Source organism: Strigops habroptila, chromosome 15, assembly GCF_004027225.2.
Source record: "Strigops habroptila isolate Jane chromosome 15, bStrHab1.2.pri, whole genome shotgun sequence".
Classification (NCBI taxonomy): domain Eukaryota; kingdom Metazoa; phylum Chordata; class Aves; order Psittaciformes; family Psittacidae; genus Strigops; species Strigops habroptila.
The window spans coordinates 3,065,385-3,084,930 of NC_044291.2; the positions used below are offsets into that span (position 1 = coordinate 3,065,385).

At 39.6% G+C, this 19,546-nt stretch overlaps 1 protein-coding gene across 3 annotated transcripts in view; it reads left to right on the forward strand.

Moving 5' to 3' along the window:
* Positions 1-19,546, forward strand: part of NEK6 (NIMA related kinase 6) — a 61,723-nt gene that overhangs the window by 13,918 nt on the left and 28,259 nt on the right. For 2 of the 3 annotated variants that reach the window (XM_030506749.1, XM_030506751.1), the window contains exons 2-3: positions 10,392-10,516; positions 18,460-18,600. In XM_030506749.1, coding sequence (XP_030362609.1) covers positions 10,424-10,516; positions 18,460-18,600 — 234 coding nt within the window. In that variant the 5' untranslated portion in view covers positions 10,392-10,423. The remainder of the gene's footprint in view (positions 1-10,391; positions 10,517-18,459; positions 18,601-19,546) is intronic. The other variant, XM_030506750.1, reaches the window with a different exon arrangement.

Sequence of the window (19,546 nt, forward strand, 5' to 3'; positions counted from 1 at the left end):
GTGATGTTGCTTACTTCAATTATGATTTAATGATGTGAAAATGTCTGGCAGTTTCTGTGAACATTCACATGATGAATATATTTCCAACCTATATTTAATCTTTCCTTCATCAAAATTAATGAATTCTGAGAAGGATAACAGAAATGTTCTTAAATAATTTGGCTTCAGGCTTGAAAGCTTTATTGCATTATGGATGAAAAGGTGAGCATGTTGTTGCATGCTTGGTAAGCAATACAGTAACATTCCAGGTAGATTTAGTATGTGTTTATTTTTAACATGTGTTTCATTAGCACCAGTAGTGGCCTGAGAGGTCTATCGCTAATGTTTCAAAGGTGGTAAAAATGAATATAGTGACTACTTTTGGAAAGCTCAAAATTGCAACTAAAAGGATATAAATTAAGGTGTGTTGGCTTTTACTTTATCTGAAACATACATAAGTGAAAACTAGTTGGGGAAGAATGCAGCCTGCTGTTGCTGTGCTGTGTTAACAGTATTCTGTCTCTTCAAAGGAACCATTGTCAGGTTAAATGCCACTGACTGTTATCCATCCTCAATTTTGAATGTGAATATGTCTTTGATATTCATCTACATCTCGCGCAAACATTGTACACAAATATTTACATGTAGTGTTGCACTAGGGAATTCTGTGCAGTGAAATAAGAGGTGGGAATAGTCCAGTTAGGCTGGTGAAAAGGAATATTTACCACATTGATTACTTAGTCATAATTATAAATCATCAAGTACTTTTGGCACTGATCCTAGGACTGCTTAATAGAAGCTATGTGAAATCATCTCTTGCAAGAGATAGATTGAGCTGCATGGCATCTAAACTGTATTCGGAAGACTTTTGCAAACAGTTGTGTCTTTTGATTTGGGACAAAGTTTTAGAGAGCTGATACTATAAAATAGGAAAAGCCCCACAAACCCAACACGTAGCTTAAACCTTTTTAAACCAAAGTTAGAAGAAAGCTCCCTGCCTTCCTGGTTGTGGTGAGAACTGGTGGAAGTAATGGGCATATGAAACATTCTATCAGAAGTACTGAATAAACTCAAGTAGCATCTTCAGGCATAGTAGTACAGTCAGGGAGGGAGAATACTGTGTCAGACCTTGCAAGTTGCAAGTAATTTTCCTAGATTTGTCCCCAGCTAGAATACAGAGTATTTGAGATAATCCGGCTTGTCTAAAATGGAAATATGGACCTGAGCTGGATGTAGAGAGTGATTTGAGAGTGGGAAGCTTGACACAGATACTTAATTATTGGCAGGAGGCATTTGTTTTATTGACATCTACAGTGATGTGGCTCTGAAGAGCTTTAAATAGTTGACTTAATGTCATTTTGCTTCTAGGTATGGAACAGTGAATTACAGTGTCTGTCACAGCATTTGTTTAATGAATATCAGTTGTTGACATAGTATGAAAAAGCTCTAGGGCTTTTCAGCCGTTTTACTGAAACATTCTCAGTCTTTGAGAAGCCTGTTGCTGGCTGTTGAAATGTAGTTTGCACAAAGTCTGGACAAAATCTGTGCACAAAGTCCTAACACAAACCTATCTGCAGCTGCTTTCAGGTGTAAAATGGACAGTGTGTTTAAAACACCATCCTTCTGCTCCGTGTTTGATTTGTTACAAACATCCTCGTCCTTTTTAGGGGTTTATAAATTGCAGGTACAGTTTTCACTGAGGGCTGTGACTTGGTTTCTACATTTTGATTGGGCAGCAGCTACTTGGAAAATTTTGAATGTATAAATGCATAAATATATTTTTGTATTTTCTCACAGTGAGGTTAATTTCATGGTTTGGGTATTTGTACCTTCTGTTAATACAAGTTATCAAAGTTGGATGAGGATGTGCTTCTGAAAGTTTGCAAAAACACCCATCTGCTAAGTGAAACTCAAAGGTGGAGTTAAAGAACACAGATAGGGGTCTTGGTGCTTAAAAATACTGATAAAGAAACTCTTACTTTGCAACACAACTATTGTCTTTAATTGTGTTTGGTACTGATGCTTTTATTACTTTTAGTACTAGATCCAGGGCCCTTTAAAGCTTTCCTGATCTTAAAGGCTGGCAAAACTGATTGCTGCCAGTTTTTATTTGCCATTTAGAGCTTATGTCAATGAGGATGAGAAAAGTTATATTAGATAATACACTAACTTGAATTCGGTCCTTCCTCTGCAGGGCTGGTGGTTGTGGGCAGCCACTGGCCAGCTCTGTGTTGTGTAGGCAGCTCTTTCTGAGCAATTCTTTATTGAATAGTATTATTTAACTGTGCTCTTGCAGTTCTCTCCTGTCTCATGCATTTCAGTGGCGTTCCTCATGTTGTCTCCTTTAACATTCATATTCATATTTATTTTCAGCGTTGGCAGGTGTGTATTTCACATTAACATGAGGGGTTTTTTGGATGTTAGGCTGCTATTTGCTTATGGTAATTTCCAGTCATCATAAGGTGACTGTTGAGAGAGATGAGCAGAGAGGAAAAAATTGTCAAGCATTTACAGTAAATACTCTCTGCTTTTGGAAACGCTGTCAGAAGTTTAATTGTTAGGTTCAAGTAAGTTTGTCATGTGCCAGACAGAATCAGTCTGCTGTAATGAATGGGTTATGCACTTCACCAGCAAAAAGGGAGAGTGAGAAACCAAGGGAAGCTCAGGATTTCCTGTCACCTTGCACTGCAGAAGGAATGGGGTAGGCTTTTTAACCTAGCCTGTAATTAGGTTTTGCATGGAAGCATATATTACTGCGCGTGCTTTGCCAAAGCTCTTCAGTATGATGGATGAGATTTAAAGGTTGATCTGACTAAATTGCAATGAGAATACTAACGACAAAGATATTTCTGTTGTGAACTATTCCTACCAGGCATCATAGCTGTGACAGAAATGGTGTAAGATAATGGACAATAAAAGTCACTCGAAAATAATACTCTCCTAGGATTGGACTGCCTTCCCCACAGCACGTACCCTGAACCGCAGCGATAATGTAATCATAAGCCAAGATCATCATTTAAATATATAGGTAATCTCATATAGTATCCTGACAGATTTATTTTATGAGCAAGCTACAGGAAGAATATTATTGGGCAGTAGAGAGGCAGAAAGTGTTACTGATGTGGCTGTGTTTATTTTGCAAAAGAGTTTGCACTGCTCCAGTCTTCGGGGAGCTGCAGTGAGCAGCTCCTGCTGCCTTGGGAGGTGGGAGAGCCTGGGCCCCCCCAGTGTATCCGCTGCGGGTATCCACAGCTGACGTGGGAGCTGGTTTGTGTGCACCCTTCATCTCATATGGATATGTATAAACATATTTGTGTATGTTAAAAGATGGACGTTTGCGCAGTAGCTTAAGTAATGTACTTGACTGTGTTTAAACAACTCATGGATTTCTGGAACTGTGTAAGACTTGTCTTTTTCATTCTAAACAAGGTACCTGAACAGAGCTGCTTTCTTCCCTCTCCCAAGTGCCTGTGAAGTGAGAGGCTATTGAGAGGGATATATATAAAAGCATATATATAATATCACATGATATTTGAGGGCATTGGAGCAGGTCAGAGGCAGAAAAAGCCCCGTAACATTTCCAGGAAGGGCACAGCTGCCCCCACAACCAGGAATGCTAAGGCTCCTTGAGATGGAGTTGTGTTGCTTTTGGAGTAGGAAGTGATGCAAAAGTGGAAAACCTCATAGTTTATTGTGCAGTATACTTCTTTGCGGCAGTACTAGGGAAAGCTGGAATCACTGTGGCTCATTCTGCGTTTGCAAAGCTGTTCACTGTAAGTCTCTGATTGCAGAGAGAGCTGCTCTGTGCAGTGCCACCCCTTGCTGGGGCCCTGCAGATCGGTTTAGCAGTGGCTGGAGTGTTTGGGTTTGCTGGCCCCTGCAGTGCTGTGGGCAGCAGCAGAGCTGCATGCAGGGAATATGGAAGCAGCTGGTGTGTCTTTGCAGGAAGGTGAAGAGTGTTGGTACAGAAAATGGTTGTAACACCGAGCACTCAAACTTCTGCTTTGCTGTCTGCTTTAGAGGTGCATTGTCCTGTCACGTTGATTATACATCTGGGAGCAAATAATTTGGCCTGTAGTTGAGTTTGAGGCATCCAGAGACACATGGTGATACCCGATTAGACTGGTCACAGCTGTTTAACCAAGCTGGTTTAGAGAGGAGCTGCACCCCAGGGCAGTAGGTGTGTGAGACTGAATGCCAAGATGCTGATGAGGTTCTGCTCCTTAATGAGTATCTCGTAACTAATGATCTTGGCCTTTGCTACCAAGTGCCCTGGGCCGTTCTGCTCTGCGAATCCCACCTGTCAGATACCTGCAAGGTACCCTGGGGTTTGATGGGGTTTTGTGTGTTCGTTTGATTTCTACTGATTCAGGAGTCAGATGGAGGGGATGAGGCATAAGGGTACAGTTAGGTACCCAAAGAGGAATTGCAGCCTGGATGTAGTAGGGGAGCTACCCTAACCCCCAAAGATGGGGTTTGTTTTCCCTTACTTTGTAAAAATTCCAGGTTACCTGTGAATACTGCCACTGTCTGCAGGAATAACTGTACTGCAGAAGGGTGACAGTAAGTGCCAGGGTGCTTGAGGACTGTGACTCCCGTCATGTTACTGTGCAGATGGAGTCTCTTTTTAGGTGCTTTGGCATAATATGTTTTGTGTTTCTCCTTTTTGCATTATTCCCCTGTGGAGTGGAGGACACATAGTGACAGACAAACCTACATCAAGTTCTAGTTTGAGAGAATAAGCTGCTCATCCCACGTGGGCTTTGGGCATATTCCCCATTATGTTGTTAAATTTATTCTGAATTCTATTATTCTATTCTAAGAGTAACTGAATTGTCTGCAAGACTATGGAGATACAAACCTGAGGTGGAAGGTTTTGGTACCTTGGGTATTCTCAGTGTGTCATTTTCAAGATTTCTTAGGTTATACCTTAAGACCTGTTGGGAGAAGTAAAGCAGCTCTGCCCTGGGTTCAGTTACATTTTCTCAAATATTGATTTATTTTAAGATGGCCTCTGATTCAATTGGAAATCTTTCATTTCCTTCCATTGTTTCAGAAACTGTTTTCCCCAGTGGATCAGGTACAAGCAAACAGTTGTATGCCTGCACCATTCAGTTGGATGGGAGCTGTCATTGTTTGTGTGTGGCTCTGTGCTGTCATGATGTCTTTCTTGTATTAGAGAGTTAATAGCTTTACCAAGACAACATATGTCTCACTTTATGCTATGCAGTTGAATACCCATATTTTAGTAATTTGAAATACCAGTGGAATCTGTATTTATGAGAGTTCCCTCTGATTTTGGTATGATAATGTGCTTTTGTGGTTGGTGCAGAGGGAAGTGAGCCTGTGTCTGTAGCACAGAGATGACACATGTACAAGGTAATTGATTTTGCTAATGTTGAATGATTGTAAACTCCAGTATTTGAACGTAATCTGAACTGCTGACGCTTTTGCTGTTGTAAAAGTTGCTGCATTGGTTGGCAGCCAAACCAAGTAATATGGAATTTGGCTGATGAAAATTGACCCAAAATACTAAAACAAATTGTGATACATTCTTAACACGACTTGACTGGAATGTCCTGGAAGTAATGCTGCATTAATAGGGCTTTGATGAAATCTTATTCCCTGTGCTTCATTTACCACTAACCAAACATGGTTATCTGCTCCTTAATCCAGGACTGGGACCCAGTTGCTATCAGTTGTTTTCTTTTTTAGCATATAGTTCTGAAAGCAGCTTTTCTGGAGGTAGAGATAAATGCTTCAGTTTTGATTTAAAATAGGGTGGAAATCAGTTTTCAAAAGCTGGAAAATGCTTCAAGAGATTTTATGAACTATGTACAGTCCTTCTTTTGTATATGTGGATCTTTGAGGCATACATTTTATCAGGGACTCGTGTATGAGACACTTGAGTATTCATAGTAACTCCAGAAAGCTGTTAGGTCGTTCTTGTAAGGCCTTTCACAGATGATGATCCTGTTCTTTTATCCACTTTCTGGAAAGATATGTGATGTTTCATGCAATTTAAAACTGTTCTAATTTACTGTCATGGTCAAGACCCAGTCTGAAGATGTTTGACACTGCAGAGCTTTGTAGGAAACTTGGAAGCAGGAATAAAAAAGCCTGCCGCTGGAGAAGTGAGAGTGCAGAGCGAGAACAATGTAACTGAAAACGTGCCAATGTGAAAAGAGCTTATTCCAAGACCTCTTATTTCCACCTATTGTCTTTGGCTGTTTAAACAGATATAAAAATCTTCACTTATTTGTCTGCAACTGCTCCTCCTCATCCCCCCTCATTTGGTAATAGGAAAATGAGACTGAACCTGGAGTGTTACTGTCACTGCTTGGTTTTGAGTTGAGTAGCTTTTTTTTCTTCCCTATTTGATTTGTTTGATGCTGTGTCATGTCAGTGATCCTGTTGCAGCTAAGAAGTGACGTGTAAAGTCAATTTGTTGATTTTGGTCCAGTTGTTAGAGTTACATCCTGAAATATACCAGGACAGTAGATCTGTTTTCTCCCACTTCTCATTCAGGTCTGTGACTGACTTAGATGAGGAGACATGACTTTGATTTAGGTATGGTAACCACTGGTTCTAGATGTTGCTGCATTAAGGGTTGCGTTTAAGATTGCTACTTTAAAAATGATTAAAAGAAAATTCATTAGCTCTTGATGTCACTGTCAGTTAATGAGGCTTTACATGCTTTAACTAAGCTGAAATGTTACGTGGTTCAGCCTTTTTACTGGGGTGTGTCTAATGAACATTCACATGACGCTGTATGGAGAAACAGCTTCTCTTAGCATGGGATCCTTCCATCCTAACCTGTATAGCCTGAGTGAGGTGGGAGGTTGTAACTCATTCAGGTAAGTTTGAGAAGATGATTCCTTTTCAAAGGAATCAGGATGTGGCTTTTGATATGCTACATCTCATTCTAGTGCTTATGTTAATTAAAAGGAAAGGTTTTATGGTAACTGTTGCATTCTGTGAGATAACTTAATGTACAGATTGTGTAGCCTGAGTGGAGTGATAGAGTAAGGGTGGCTGAACAGATTTAAACATTTCTTATGTATTTATGGTTTTGTTCAGTAGTCTAAACCAGCTCCTATCTAACCAGCCTAAAGAGTGGTGGTGGATGCAGTTCAACGCAGTTGGTGGCTGGTCACAAGTGGCGTTCCCCAGGGCTCAGTACTGGAGCTGGTTCTGTTTAGTATCTTTATCAATGATCTGGACGAGAGGGGATCAAGTGCACCCGATCTTAAGGATTAACGAAAGGTAGCTCAAAACATGGTCACTTCCTCAGGAGAGTGCAGGTATCTGGAATAGGGGTCAACGTCACTGGTTTTAAGTGTCATGTTCTTTGCTCAACATTTTCATGTTTTAAAATAGAATTCAAACTATAATTAAATTTCAATTTAAACCAATATATTGATTCAGTAGTTAAACCTTTTAAAAGAGAATCTCAAAAAGCCCATAGGATTTTGCAGAACTATGGTTCTGTGCAATCTGTGGACCCTTTTTGACATAATAAAGTGCCTTTGTGGCATTGGCTGTTATTTCAAGACCCTCCACGAAGCCCCTTCCTGGGGATCCCCCTTCTAGTCTACCTATAGTGTGTGCCTGCGAGTAGCCCAGAATAGCCGAGCTGACAGCTTCCAGCAGGACACGCTGTCCTGTAGGTGTCAGGGCTCGGGGCTGGTGTCATGTGAGCTGTGCCGTATCTCTTTTCAAAGCTGATATTTCGTTCGTTCTTCTTCCTTTGCTTCCAGCTGTAGTGCTTTAAACAAACAGTGATGAGACCCAAATACTCCACCTAATACATTCCCGTACATGCTGGTGGCAGCCAGGCTGCCCTGCACTGTTAATTGCCTTCCCGTTGTCTAATCCCTTATGGTAAAAGTAATTGTATCTTGAGTTTCCTTGTGGCAGCTGGGAAGTTATGGTTCTCCTAGGAATGTCCCAGATCTGTGTGTGATCAGATGACTCATGTTCTTGTATTCAGAAATAACTCCCTTTTTGAGCTTTCGTCCTTTCCGAAGGCAGGACACGGTAGACATGATGTTTGATCAGCGTTAGACTGCAGATATTTCACATGACATTGCCTGGACGTGCCTTTTATCTGGAGGCTGTAGATGTGAAATTTCTGAATCCCTTTGGAGATCAGTAGTGAGAAGCAAGGCCCTTGGTGGCCTGCAGTCCATCGCAGGGTGTTCTCTGATCTTGTGAGCTGAGAAAGAACATGTGGTACGTTCTCCCTTCAAGTAAACAGCCTTTCTTCAAATCCTGAAAAATAAAAAAGATAGAAATTTCATCGGACAGTTTAATGTTGATATTAAGAGACATATTTTTACTTTTTAAGTATTCACCTGGTTACTAATAAAGCCTGATACTGAAGGAGTCTTAAAATCACACTAATTTTATCCTTCTCCCAATGGAGTTTCATAGTACTGACTTTGAAAAACCTTTTACTGAGAGCAGCCCATGTGTTAGCCTGGTTCTGTGCAGCAGGTGCTCCAGCTCCCACAACTCTTTTCTAGTGAGTGCTTTGTTAGAGTGAAAGTTCATTTGCTTAAGAAACAAGACGAGCCTTTTCTCATCTTTCTCCCTGATAATGTGTGTGTACGTGTTACAGTAGCTGGGGTTGGGAAAGATCTGCCAGAGTTAAAGGCTTTATTTCACTGACAGCTGTTAAAAGAACCAAGCACAACTTGCTAGAGAAGTTCTTCTGCGTCATATTTTCTCCCCTACTCCCCCAAATATTTAAAATACCTTTGTATTTTAATTTAAGAGTTAGTCATTGCCCAAGTGCCAGGCATGCACTATTAATACACTAATGAGGTCAGGTTGTGCTCTTTCACTGAATGAGTACTTGCCAAAACTCTTGAAACAAGTTTCTGCAAATGCTTGTGTTGGCCACTAAATCTTCCCTTGTCACTGCTAAGGACGGCAACAATGTGACTCTGAATGACATATTACCTAGAGTGTGTGTGGATAATGGAATAACTGGCTATGAATAACATTATTAAATAAGCCCCAAACCTTCACACCGCCCTTTGTGGGGAAAGGGCGTTTGTGTATTTATTGTGCACGTTCTGTATATACTGTGAATGTACTTTGAGGACCAGAGCCTGACCCCGGACTGGCATGGAGCAAGTTGCACTGAGATCTGCTCTCAGTGTCCCCTGAACAACTGATCAAATTACCAGGGTAGTTGTTGGACAGTTCAGGAAACCAGTTCCTTTACCTCATTCAACCATGGGGGAATTTCTCCTATATAAAAAAACCTGAAAAATGGAAACCCACTACCGCACTTCCAGTTCCTTCTGATTGGTTTGTGTTAGGGTTGATGGTAACCTCTTTTTTGAGCCCTCTCACGCAAGTACTGGTGTCTCTTCTTCCTTCCTGTTACTCACAAGTTTTTATATATTTATTTGTTTGTATATATTGGCTTTATAATACTGCTCAAAATAAAACTAATCTCGGCATATTGTGAAATAATTTGATTCAAGGTAGACCAAGAGGAGCTGTGTAGAAGTTGTGTGTTACAAGTGCTGGATTTCACAGCTCTTTACCACCTGTGCTGCCAGCATAAATGAAGGTTCAATTTTGTTTGTTGTGACTCAGAACTTCACAAAGGAGATTTTCACACTTGAGGGAGGGAGGGGAGACTGAATTGGTCTCTACAGGGTGAGGGATAATTTGAGATGGTGAATTTATTTTCACCTCCTTACACTAAGCTCTGTATTTGATCACTTCTATTAGATTCTCTTCTCCAACACCACATCCTTTTAATTTCTGTAGTTTTTGTAGGACATTCTGCTGGACAACTGTGCTTAGTAATTGCTGTAGGTAAAACTGGAACAAAATAATTCATGGAAATTTCCTTTGTTTGTTTGTTTATTCCTAGAATAATGCTTTGATCTCACTGAATCTAACCTGGTTTCTAGCCACCGCTTCCTGTGGCTTACCAACTTGCATGAAAACTTTTAGTTTCAGAGTGGAGAAGAAAGGATGTGGGTAATGCTACTCTTTTAGGTTGTCTTTGGCCAAAGAATGCTGCAACTTGTCTGGTGCGACTTTTTGTCACTTCTGTTTTACATATGGAAATGTGCTAACCTTTCTTGAGTTGTGCACTATGTGCCTGGTACAAATGGGGATCATCTCTGTTCAGCAGTTCTAGGGGAGGTAATGCCCACCACTGTTAGTTGACAAAAGTGATATCTTTCATAGATAACATACCATTGACCAAATAAACCCATTTTCTGCTAATTTGCTTATTGTGAAGTGATACCAGTAATATTTGTGGTATTGGTGGTTTTGGTTTGTAATCTGGGGAGAGCAATGGTAGCTTTGACCTGTTGCCGCTTCCCGTGCTGGGTGGACAATGATGAGACTTCTCTCTCCCCTTTCTTTTACTCCAGCAGAACTGTGAGGCAGAGTTTGGTATGATACCATGGAAGGGCAGCATAACCACCCGCATCATCTAGGGGACCAGAACAACCCTCTTTGCAAGCTGCCAGGGCAGGAGTACCAGCATGATCCTCAGGTAAGTACGTGTGTCTCTTTAATCTTTCTCCTTTTGTGTTTTCTTCCCTTGCTTTTATAAAGGTCTATAGATTACTTAGCATTTAGCCTTTTCTTCCCCTCTCTTGTTTATAGTGTAGTTATAGCACTTTTAGGGTATATCCAGTTTGGAATTCTGCCAGCCTGCCAGAGTTTCCTGAATCCAGTTTTTTGATGATAATAAGAGAAAAAGGAAATAGCTTGAATTTTGCTTAAAGCAAGTCTTTTTAAATCATCTTATAAAAACATGTACTGGGTTGGCTTTCTCTTCTCTCTTGTGCTTTGAAGAAAAGGCCAAAGAAAAGCAGTTGGTTGTGTAAGTGAATAAATGTATTTTATCTCCTTTTATAGTTTAATAATAAATGCTGAAGAGGTAATTACCAAATACAAGAAAAAGTTCATCCTACATGAAACTGCAGGCTCTCTGGCTTCATTTCCTGTGCGTCTCTGGAATCTCTCCCGCAATGTATTTTGTCTATACTATTATCAAGTTTCACTACTGTGGCTCATATCTCTCTCCCTTCCCTGCCTTCCTGCAGAAGTGGGCTAAAACTAGGATTAGACCTGCATTCAAAGTAATGGTGGTACCTTCACTGGAATCATGAAACCTGGACTTTGTGAATTGTGGCTGCTTGCCTTCTTTAGACTGTTTTGTCCGTTGATCAGAGCAATTGAGTTTTACCTATATGCATTTTAAGGAGTAAACAAGAAGCATTGTAGAAAACCTGCCAGAAAGAAAGATATTGCAACTGTGGTGTAATGTCACCTTGGGAAGGGGACTGTGGGTATCAATTTGTCATTCCAAACACACAGTCCAGTGCTGATCCAGGTCCTTGACCAGGAGGTGGTTGTTAGGAAAGCTGGATCCAAACACAGTGTAAGATTTGCAAAAGCCATAAGTTGCCTACACAGAGAGTACAACGATGAATGTATCTTGTGCAGCACTGCTGGGAAAGTAATGTCATATGGAGCAAAGCCCCCCTCTCCTAATGTAGCAATTTGTCATATTAAGTCATTTAATAATAATTGAATCCCCTTGATTAATCTCCTAGAATTAGCCAGTTGCATTTTGAGCAATTAGGGTTAATTACTGCCTCATTTGGCAGGATAGAGCCCCTGTAATTATTTCATGAACAAGATTAGGAAGTGTTCCTGTGCAGCAGATACATTCATGGCATCTTGGAGCACATGTTAGAATTTGTAATGACATAGTTAAGCGTAATTAGTAGCTAATAATCTGTGTTCTGCTGCTATGCTGAGGCAGAGTGGGCTCATCTTGCTGTATGGTCATTGTTCAGTGAAACCTCCCCTCAACTCTCTTAATACCCAAGTTGTATTAATGGAAGTCTCCGAGTATATTAACTGCTCTGAGGATGATCTCATTTAGAATTAGGGTTGCAGAAAGGATTTCTTTGGTTTTGTTGTTAAAGTACATTTTAAAAAAAGCTGAGTAACAAAAACAGAGTCTACCAGAGAACTGAACAAAATGTCTCCTCAGCAAACTCGGTTTAAAAATTGACAAAAAATGTGCTGTTTAGAGGCCAGGCTGCCTGACACTGATGGCATGACATGATTGCTTATGACTGATTTCTGATTTTCCATTTTGCAGGAACATAATTATATATAATTTCCCATTTTCTGGTACCTATTACCTGGAAGGCTCCAAAATTACATCATTTCTTTCTGCTGAAGATCTAAGTAATGCAGATATGTTAGATAATAGCTTATGGAAGAAAGAGAGGTTTGAGAAGGGAAAATTCACCAAACTTGTCTCAGCAGAAATGCCGTGAATGGCAGGGATTAAAGCTTAAGCATCAAAACCAGAACTTGAGTTTGTAGAGTATTGGATGAGGGGAGTTTTTTTCAATCTGACAGAGGTGTTATTTTTGGTTTACAACTAGTTGGTATAGAGCTGTGAGTGTATCAGGCTTTCCTTTCTGTCTTTACGATAGTAATAAGATGACACACTTGAGTAATGCTTCATATTTAGAAGTTTTCTACAGTAAGTCAATATATAAATATAAAAAGGGCCAATAAAATCACACTTTGCTTCTGGCTCTCCTACCTGCCCAGCATTACCCTGATGAAGCTTGTCAGCAAGAGGCAGAACATTTTCTAGTCGTGTTCCAGAGTGAAAATGTCAGTTATTTAAGTCTCTAGATTACTTAGTGTTTATAGCAATAAGCAATTAAAGTTATTTAGAAGTAAATCAGTGATATAAAAATATGGAGCTATGATTTTTTTTTTACTTAGTTTTCATACTAAATAAACACAATAACTCACTTTTAAACAACCCTTTTATATACTCACACAGTTTAGCAGCAGGGCTGCTCATGGTAGTTTCATTTTGGTCTGTGAGTTGGAGGTAGATTCGAACTGGTCATCTTGCAGCAAAGGTTCTTCAGTTTGTTTCTGAAATGCTTAGGTTATTTTTATGTTAATACTGATTTCTTTATGACTATCATCTTGGGTCTGCTATTTTCAAGCTGGTATTTCTCTTTTTCCTTGTCATAAGCCAGTGCAAACATCTGCTGATAGAAATGTTAAAACTTTGAAAGTCAAGCCAAATTTTCCAGCAAACTTCAAATTCTAGGTAGCACGTCAGGTTGAGGATATTTTATGACTGTGTAGTCTAGTTTTGAAGCTGCAATTTGAAAAACCTGATGTATCCTTCAATAATTACTGGACTACCTGTTTGAAGGATAATCCATATTTTAGAAGTTTCCTCCTCTTTTGGGAGCTTAGAAGTTCTTAATCAATCTGTTCTAATGTGAATAAATTCACGCTGGAATTTCAACCTGAAAGTATGCAAAATTATTTTCAGGTAGGCATTATGGAATGGAGATGGATGTATAATTTTGAACATCATAAAGAGGTTTGAAACACTAATGTTGATAGTAAATCATTGCTTATAATGTATGTGTGCTCAACTGGAGGGGCTGAAGCTCCCCCATCTACTATCGCAGATGTCTTTTAAAGGTGAAATTAGTTTATGGTAAATGTCATTCAGATGAAGTATGTACTTTAGAAGCAAGGAAACCATTCCTTTAAAATTAATGATGCATTGCAAATATCAGAAAAAAACCCCTTCTATCCAGCATAAAGATAATTAAAATTCAGGTCAGAAGTGTATGACTTAGTCGGGCTAAATTTTTTAATGAGATTTCAGAAAATTAATTGGGCGAGTGTGTTTTTACTCTTCTAAAGAATATTTCATTTCATGGCACTACAGGAAAGATGCTTTTATTGGCATCTGAAGATTGTAGAGTCTGACTGTTTAACTGTTGGTTACCCAATCTGTAACAATTTTTAGGTTGATTATAAATAATCTAAACATCTCGTGACCATTTGCGCAGGCTGATGACTAGTGCTGGTTTCTCGCATGCCAGTCAGACAGCAATAGAACAACTGACTTCATTATTAATTAACATTAGCACTCTGGGTTTGTATATTGTGCAATTAGCAGTGAATGTTCCCCTTTTTCAGCTCAGAGTTATTTTTTTTTCCTGTGCCACTGGGAGAAGCAGTCACACACAGGCATTGCTCTGCAGCATGTCAGTATGTTACTGGTGGTTTTGTCTTCAGTCTCTCAGTACTCTCCTTTGCCTGCAACATCGAGTTGGAGACTGCTGGACAGTTTAGGTTTTCCCCAGCTCTTAAATAATTACAAAGAAGTAAATTTATTGGCCAAACACTAATTGTTCTGGAGATTGAAAGTCTATCAATGGAACAGGTCTTTTTCTTATCAAAAAAGTACAAATTCTGAGCTGTACAACTACTCATTTAAAATAATACAAAACTTGGATTGATGATGTAGCTGTCCTACCTGCATGTGGCTGTAGAAGTGTGTGGAGGATTCAGAGGAAACTATCAAATCTTCAGCTCTAAGTTTTGGCCTGTTTGTGTTCTCCTGTGCTCAGAGAGTCAGTCAGGTACCTCTGGTAGCACTGTGGCAGACATCCCCGACAATGTGGGAGCATAAGTAGAAAGTACATCCTGTCACCTTACTAATTCCATTTTGCAGAAAATCCTGTAACACCTCAAAATTGGAGGCTGAAAGTTCTGGCAAACTTGTGTAAGTGTTGTGACAGGGGCTGCCGTGGCATCCTTCTGCCAGCTTTGAAAGTTTTGCTCTCACATCAGTGATTACATCTCAAAGATGTAATCTTGTGTGCCAGAGATGTTGTTCATAATAGCTTGTTCTTGGAATAATCTCTGCCTTTCTTTGTAAAAATGAATAGCCTCTTTATTTGAATGAGGAATTAATTTACTTTTATCTTCAGCTTTTTTTTAAATGGAGTAGCAGAAGAATGAGACTTCATTGTATGGATAATAAGAAGAGCCTTTGTCTCAAAACTAGTTCTTCCCAGACTGCTCCCTTCCTACAGCTGCCCTGGGAGCAGAAATGTGCGAACAGCCCAGTTTTCATAGTACCTTTAGAAATCCGGTGGTTGGATGGGATTTTTAGTTGGTTTTTTTTTCTTTCTCTTTTTTCTTTTTCTTTCTCTTCTTTTTAATTCAAACTCCATCATTGACCTTGAAACCTGTTCTGCGGAGACAGTAGCTTAGTTTTACTGTATTCACACAGACCTGAACCCTTCACCGAGCTTGAATCCATCCTGAAAATGAGAAAATCTATTTTTGATGAACAGGTTTGAAGGTGATGGTGGCATCTAATTTTACACACAATTTATATCTGTGTATGAAAACTCTCGGATTGAAGAAATAAAGATCATGGTGTATTTAAATAAATAGGTACTGGTTCTTCAAGAGGTTTATGAAAAATTGTAGTGGTTAAATGTGAAAGGACTTGGAAAAAGTCATAAGTGAAATGTGTGCAAGGTAGGACTAAAGGGATGGTGCTCTGAGAAGGTAGATATTTCTTAGGTATTCTTGACCTTGTGACAGTATTTAGAAGCGCTACCTCTTACGTTTAGGTAAAGCAAAGCATAAGAGAAGGTGAAGTTTAGAGAGACATACGGGAAAATGGACTGCTGTAATCCACAGGGAGCTTCCTGGCATGGTTTGGTCTAACCTGAGCTTGCTCTCTGGTTTATACCGAAATCAAACATCTTCCAGCCTGTATGAAAGCTCCAAGCTCTGTTACTTTAATTAGGTCTGATAGGTTGTGATAGCAAATGCAAATCTAGGTCATTGCGTATGTAAATATGCAGCTGTAGTCCTGGAGGATGCCAGAACATATCAGCTAAGGTGTCCAGTCATCACCCGGCATTAACTCCAGCATGGCAAGCAGACTTTATGTGCTAACCATGTGAAAGTGGTTAGGACACACGCATACACCCTGTCACTTCCCTAACGTTTATTTATATTTTCAAGTTAAGAAGTTGCTAGATACTTCTTGGCACACGCTTAAAATATTAATTTGCACTTAAACACTCTTAGTTTTAACGCACAATTTAATGATTTATGAAGGGCAAATGGATACCATCCTTGACTGCAGCATGGATTTCTTCCTTTAAAAGAAAGTTTTGCGGTAGTTGCTTCATTAAATCTCATTAAAACTGCTACCTTTTATTGTGAATGTTAACTCCAAGTTAGAAAAGCTTTTGCTCAAATGTTCTTACAGCTCAAGAAGAGCTGGCTCAGGAGGCACATGTTCACAGTTAAGGAAATGCTTTGATTTCTTTCTAATTTTTAATTAGGAAAAAGCGTTCTGTAATTTTATGTACTGACACCTTTGTTTTGGCTGGATAAAGCAATCTGACTGGACAGCTCAATTTGTTTGCTTAGTAGCTCATATGTGAAAAAGTTGGGAAATGGAGATGTTAGTTACCAGTCAAGTTGAACAGATCCTTGGGTTCAGACATTCTTCTGGTGATATTTAAACAGAGAAAGCTGCAGGGGCCGATTCCTTTGAATATTTACTTGTCAGGTTTCATCCCATGTTGCCTTGCTTTGTTGATGATTTAGTTACTTAAAGGGGAATGTGTGTAAATAATAAAGTAATGTTATCTTAACATTCTGCTATTTATCTGATGACCCATTGGCTCCCTTTTTCCTCATCAGCGACAGGATACTCTTGTTTTATTGCTAAGTATACACTGCAAAGCTTAGAGAAGCAAATCCTGGATCTTCAGTTTAGTTTTTATTTTGCTGTGGTGTTATAGCTTGTAAATGCAGTGTCACTTCGAGCACAGCACAGGTACTGAGAGTAGCTTACACAAACGTTGGCAGTCAGTGGTGGCTGTGCAGTAAGGTGGCTGACGGGGCTTCTTTCACAGTTAGGGAAGACTGAAGTGATCTTAAAAGGGAAGCTCCCTGAACTCTTGAAAGGAAACACTTGATGAAATGAGCTTCCTGTTTCTGTGATTCACCTTAGTGAATAACTGGAAATTCTCTTGCACCCCTCCTATTTGTGTAGGTTATTGTACATGAATTAAAATTTTTACTGTGCCATCTTTGCCTAGAAGAAGGAAAACCATTTCTCATAGTATGAAATGCTTAAATGCTCATGGTGATAGATGGAAAAACTTACCTGTGGCCTTGGCGTTTCACAAGTAGTTAGTCAAAGTGATGTTTCATCTGAAGAGGAGTGCGGGTTTGCTCTTTTAGGGAGCTTAAACTGAGAAAGCTGATGATCATGATGGCCTGGAGTTATATTCCCAGTTATGTTCCTACTTGAATTAGCACGCATTGGCTGGGCACTGTGGTGTTGCATTTTTGTCTTCTCTGGAGTTCATACCTATCTAAGCTTCTCAGTTTAGCAACAGTCCTCTCTTTCCAGAACTGCAGAGCTTTATCCTCAGGAAGTTCTCAAGGGCGTGGGGGAGTGCAGGGCAAGCTCCAGCAACGAGCAGCCTTCTGCTGCCAGAGAGATGAGGGGGAAGGTGATGGCAAAAAGACCTGATAATCTTTCCACTGCCTGGTTTGTGATTTATGTCTCATCTCTGTAGCCTCAGCATTTATAAAAATAATCATTTTTATTGATGCCTGCAGTAGAGCAGCTTTTGTAGTGGGGATTTCTCCTGTGTTTGTTGTGATAAAAATGCTGTAAAGGTAACAGTTTTCAAAATAGCTTCTCTTGGTTGCTTGATGCAGTTTGTGGGTCAGAAATTACTATTTAGGGGACTTTATTGGTGACTTTTCTTAAAAACATTGAATTTTACAAGTTTGTTTGCAAAACCTCTGCCAAATAACTGTGAGTGTAGTTCAGAGTTGCACAGACACCTGGAAATCTGGAAGCTTTTTCAAATATCTCATTGATACTTTTTATTGTTTGTTGAATAATAGTCATTTCTGTTTCTATTGCAAAGGGCAGCAGCGCAAACTTACTTAAATATACACTGTAAGAGATCCTCACTCTCTTGTGTGTATTGCTGGCAAAAGATGCTGGACTGAAAGCTTTACCTGCATTTTAAATGCTTCCATCCACACCCCTCTGTGTCAGGAAATGACAGTGGTAGCACTAGTCATCTCCTTAAAACATCCAGCCCTCCTGGCCTGCCCTTCCTGGCAACTTGCGCTGGGATGTCTGCTGAGGATCAAGCAGTAAATGGTGGCTGCATCCCTTGGAAGCCCTCCCCCCAGCTTCTGTTGTGTACTTGGTACTAGTTTTATGCTTTAGTTAATGTTTTTGCACAAGTCTCTGCCATTACATGTGTGTATGCACTTGCAGGTGGATGCTGTGCTTTACTATTGTCACTGCTCTGGTACAGTGTTGTCTGAAGTGGGCAAGGAAAATTGAAGGTGGAAAAGGAAAGCCAGACCACTCCATTGTCCATTGTACATCAAATTTGTTTGTCTTTCTTGCTGGTCAGTCCTTACTGTGAGGAATCTATCCTTCTGAATATGATGAGTCATAGAAATTGCTACTTTGTGGTCGTAAGGAAGACATCGGGAATGCAAATTCATGGCTTTGCATCACCTTTTCTAGTTTATTCATTTAATTTCTTTTGTCTTGCACAGAGACATTTAACATCGTACCCATATCGCTGCACATTGGCAGATTTTCAGATAGAGAAGAAGATTGGACGAGGACAGTTCAGTGAAGTTTACAAAGCAACTTGTCTTCTGGACAGAAAACCTGTGGCATTAAAGAAAGTTCAGGTGAGTGCTTTAAGTTCATAGTCTTACTATTTAGCAAGTAGAATAGGAGTGTTTTAAGTGTCTACACAGATTACTGAGTCAAATACTTGTTTCACTATTCTTTTGTCAGCAGTAACAATGCAATAAAATGCTTTATAAATTGAGAGTTTAAAGTTTGGGAGCAGTGGATGATCAGGTTTGACATTTTTATACTTAAAAGCCCCAATGTTCGGCATTCTTATGTTATTCATTTGGGTTTTAGAAGTTTGTTTGGTTGGTTTTTTATTACTTTTTTCAAGATAAGAAGTAAAGAATAATGCTTCTAAAGGTCTCAAAGCAGTTTTGCAGATACTGATTAAGTCAGGTTAGTTTCATGATGTTCAGCTTACATCTGGATATAAGAGCCCAAGTGATTCCACTGCTGTGGCTCCCTCCTTGTGGTGATGATCTCCATACAGCCTGTATATCCTACACGGGACCCTGCTTCCATTTGAGCCATCTGTTTGCACTGCATGGTCTTTATCCCTCATTGTGTTGGAGTGGGCTTATGTTTCTAAATCAGAACTATGAAGCAATAGTGCAATTATATTTATTTTTCATTTCACTTTTTACTTTATAAAAAGGATTCACTAAGTTAGAGTTAAGTATGTGTGAAGGAATGAGGCCCTCATGGATGTGCTCATCCAGGTAGGAGGCTGCCATCTCATCACAGAGAAGTCATGAGAACACAAGAGTGAAAAATGCCTGCGCTTGCTGATGGGTGTTAGAAGAATTTCTGAACAACTTTCATGCAAACTGCATAGATTTGTAACTTGGTTTAAGTATTGTGCAGTGTTCAGAACAGCACTTTGTTTGAAGGAATTTGCCTTTAATCCTTCAGCAGATCCTTTAAACTCTTATTTCTAGTGACTAACTCTCTTGATTACTACAGAATGAATATTAATGCTCAATATTAGCGTTAATTATT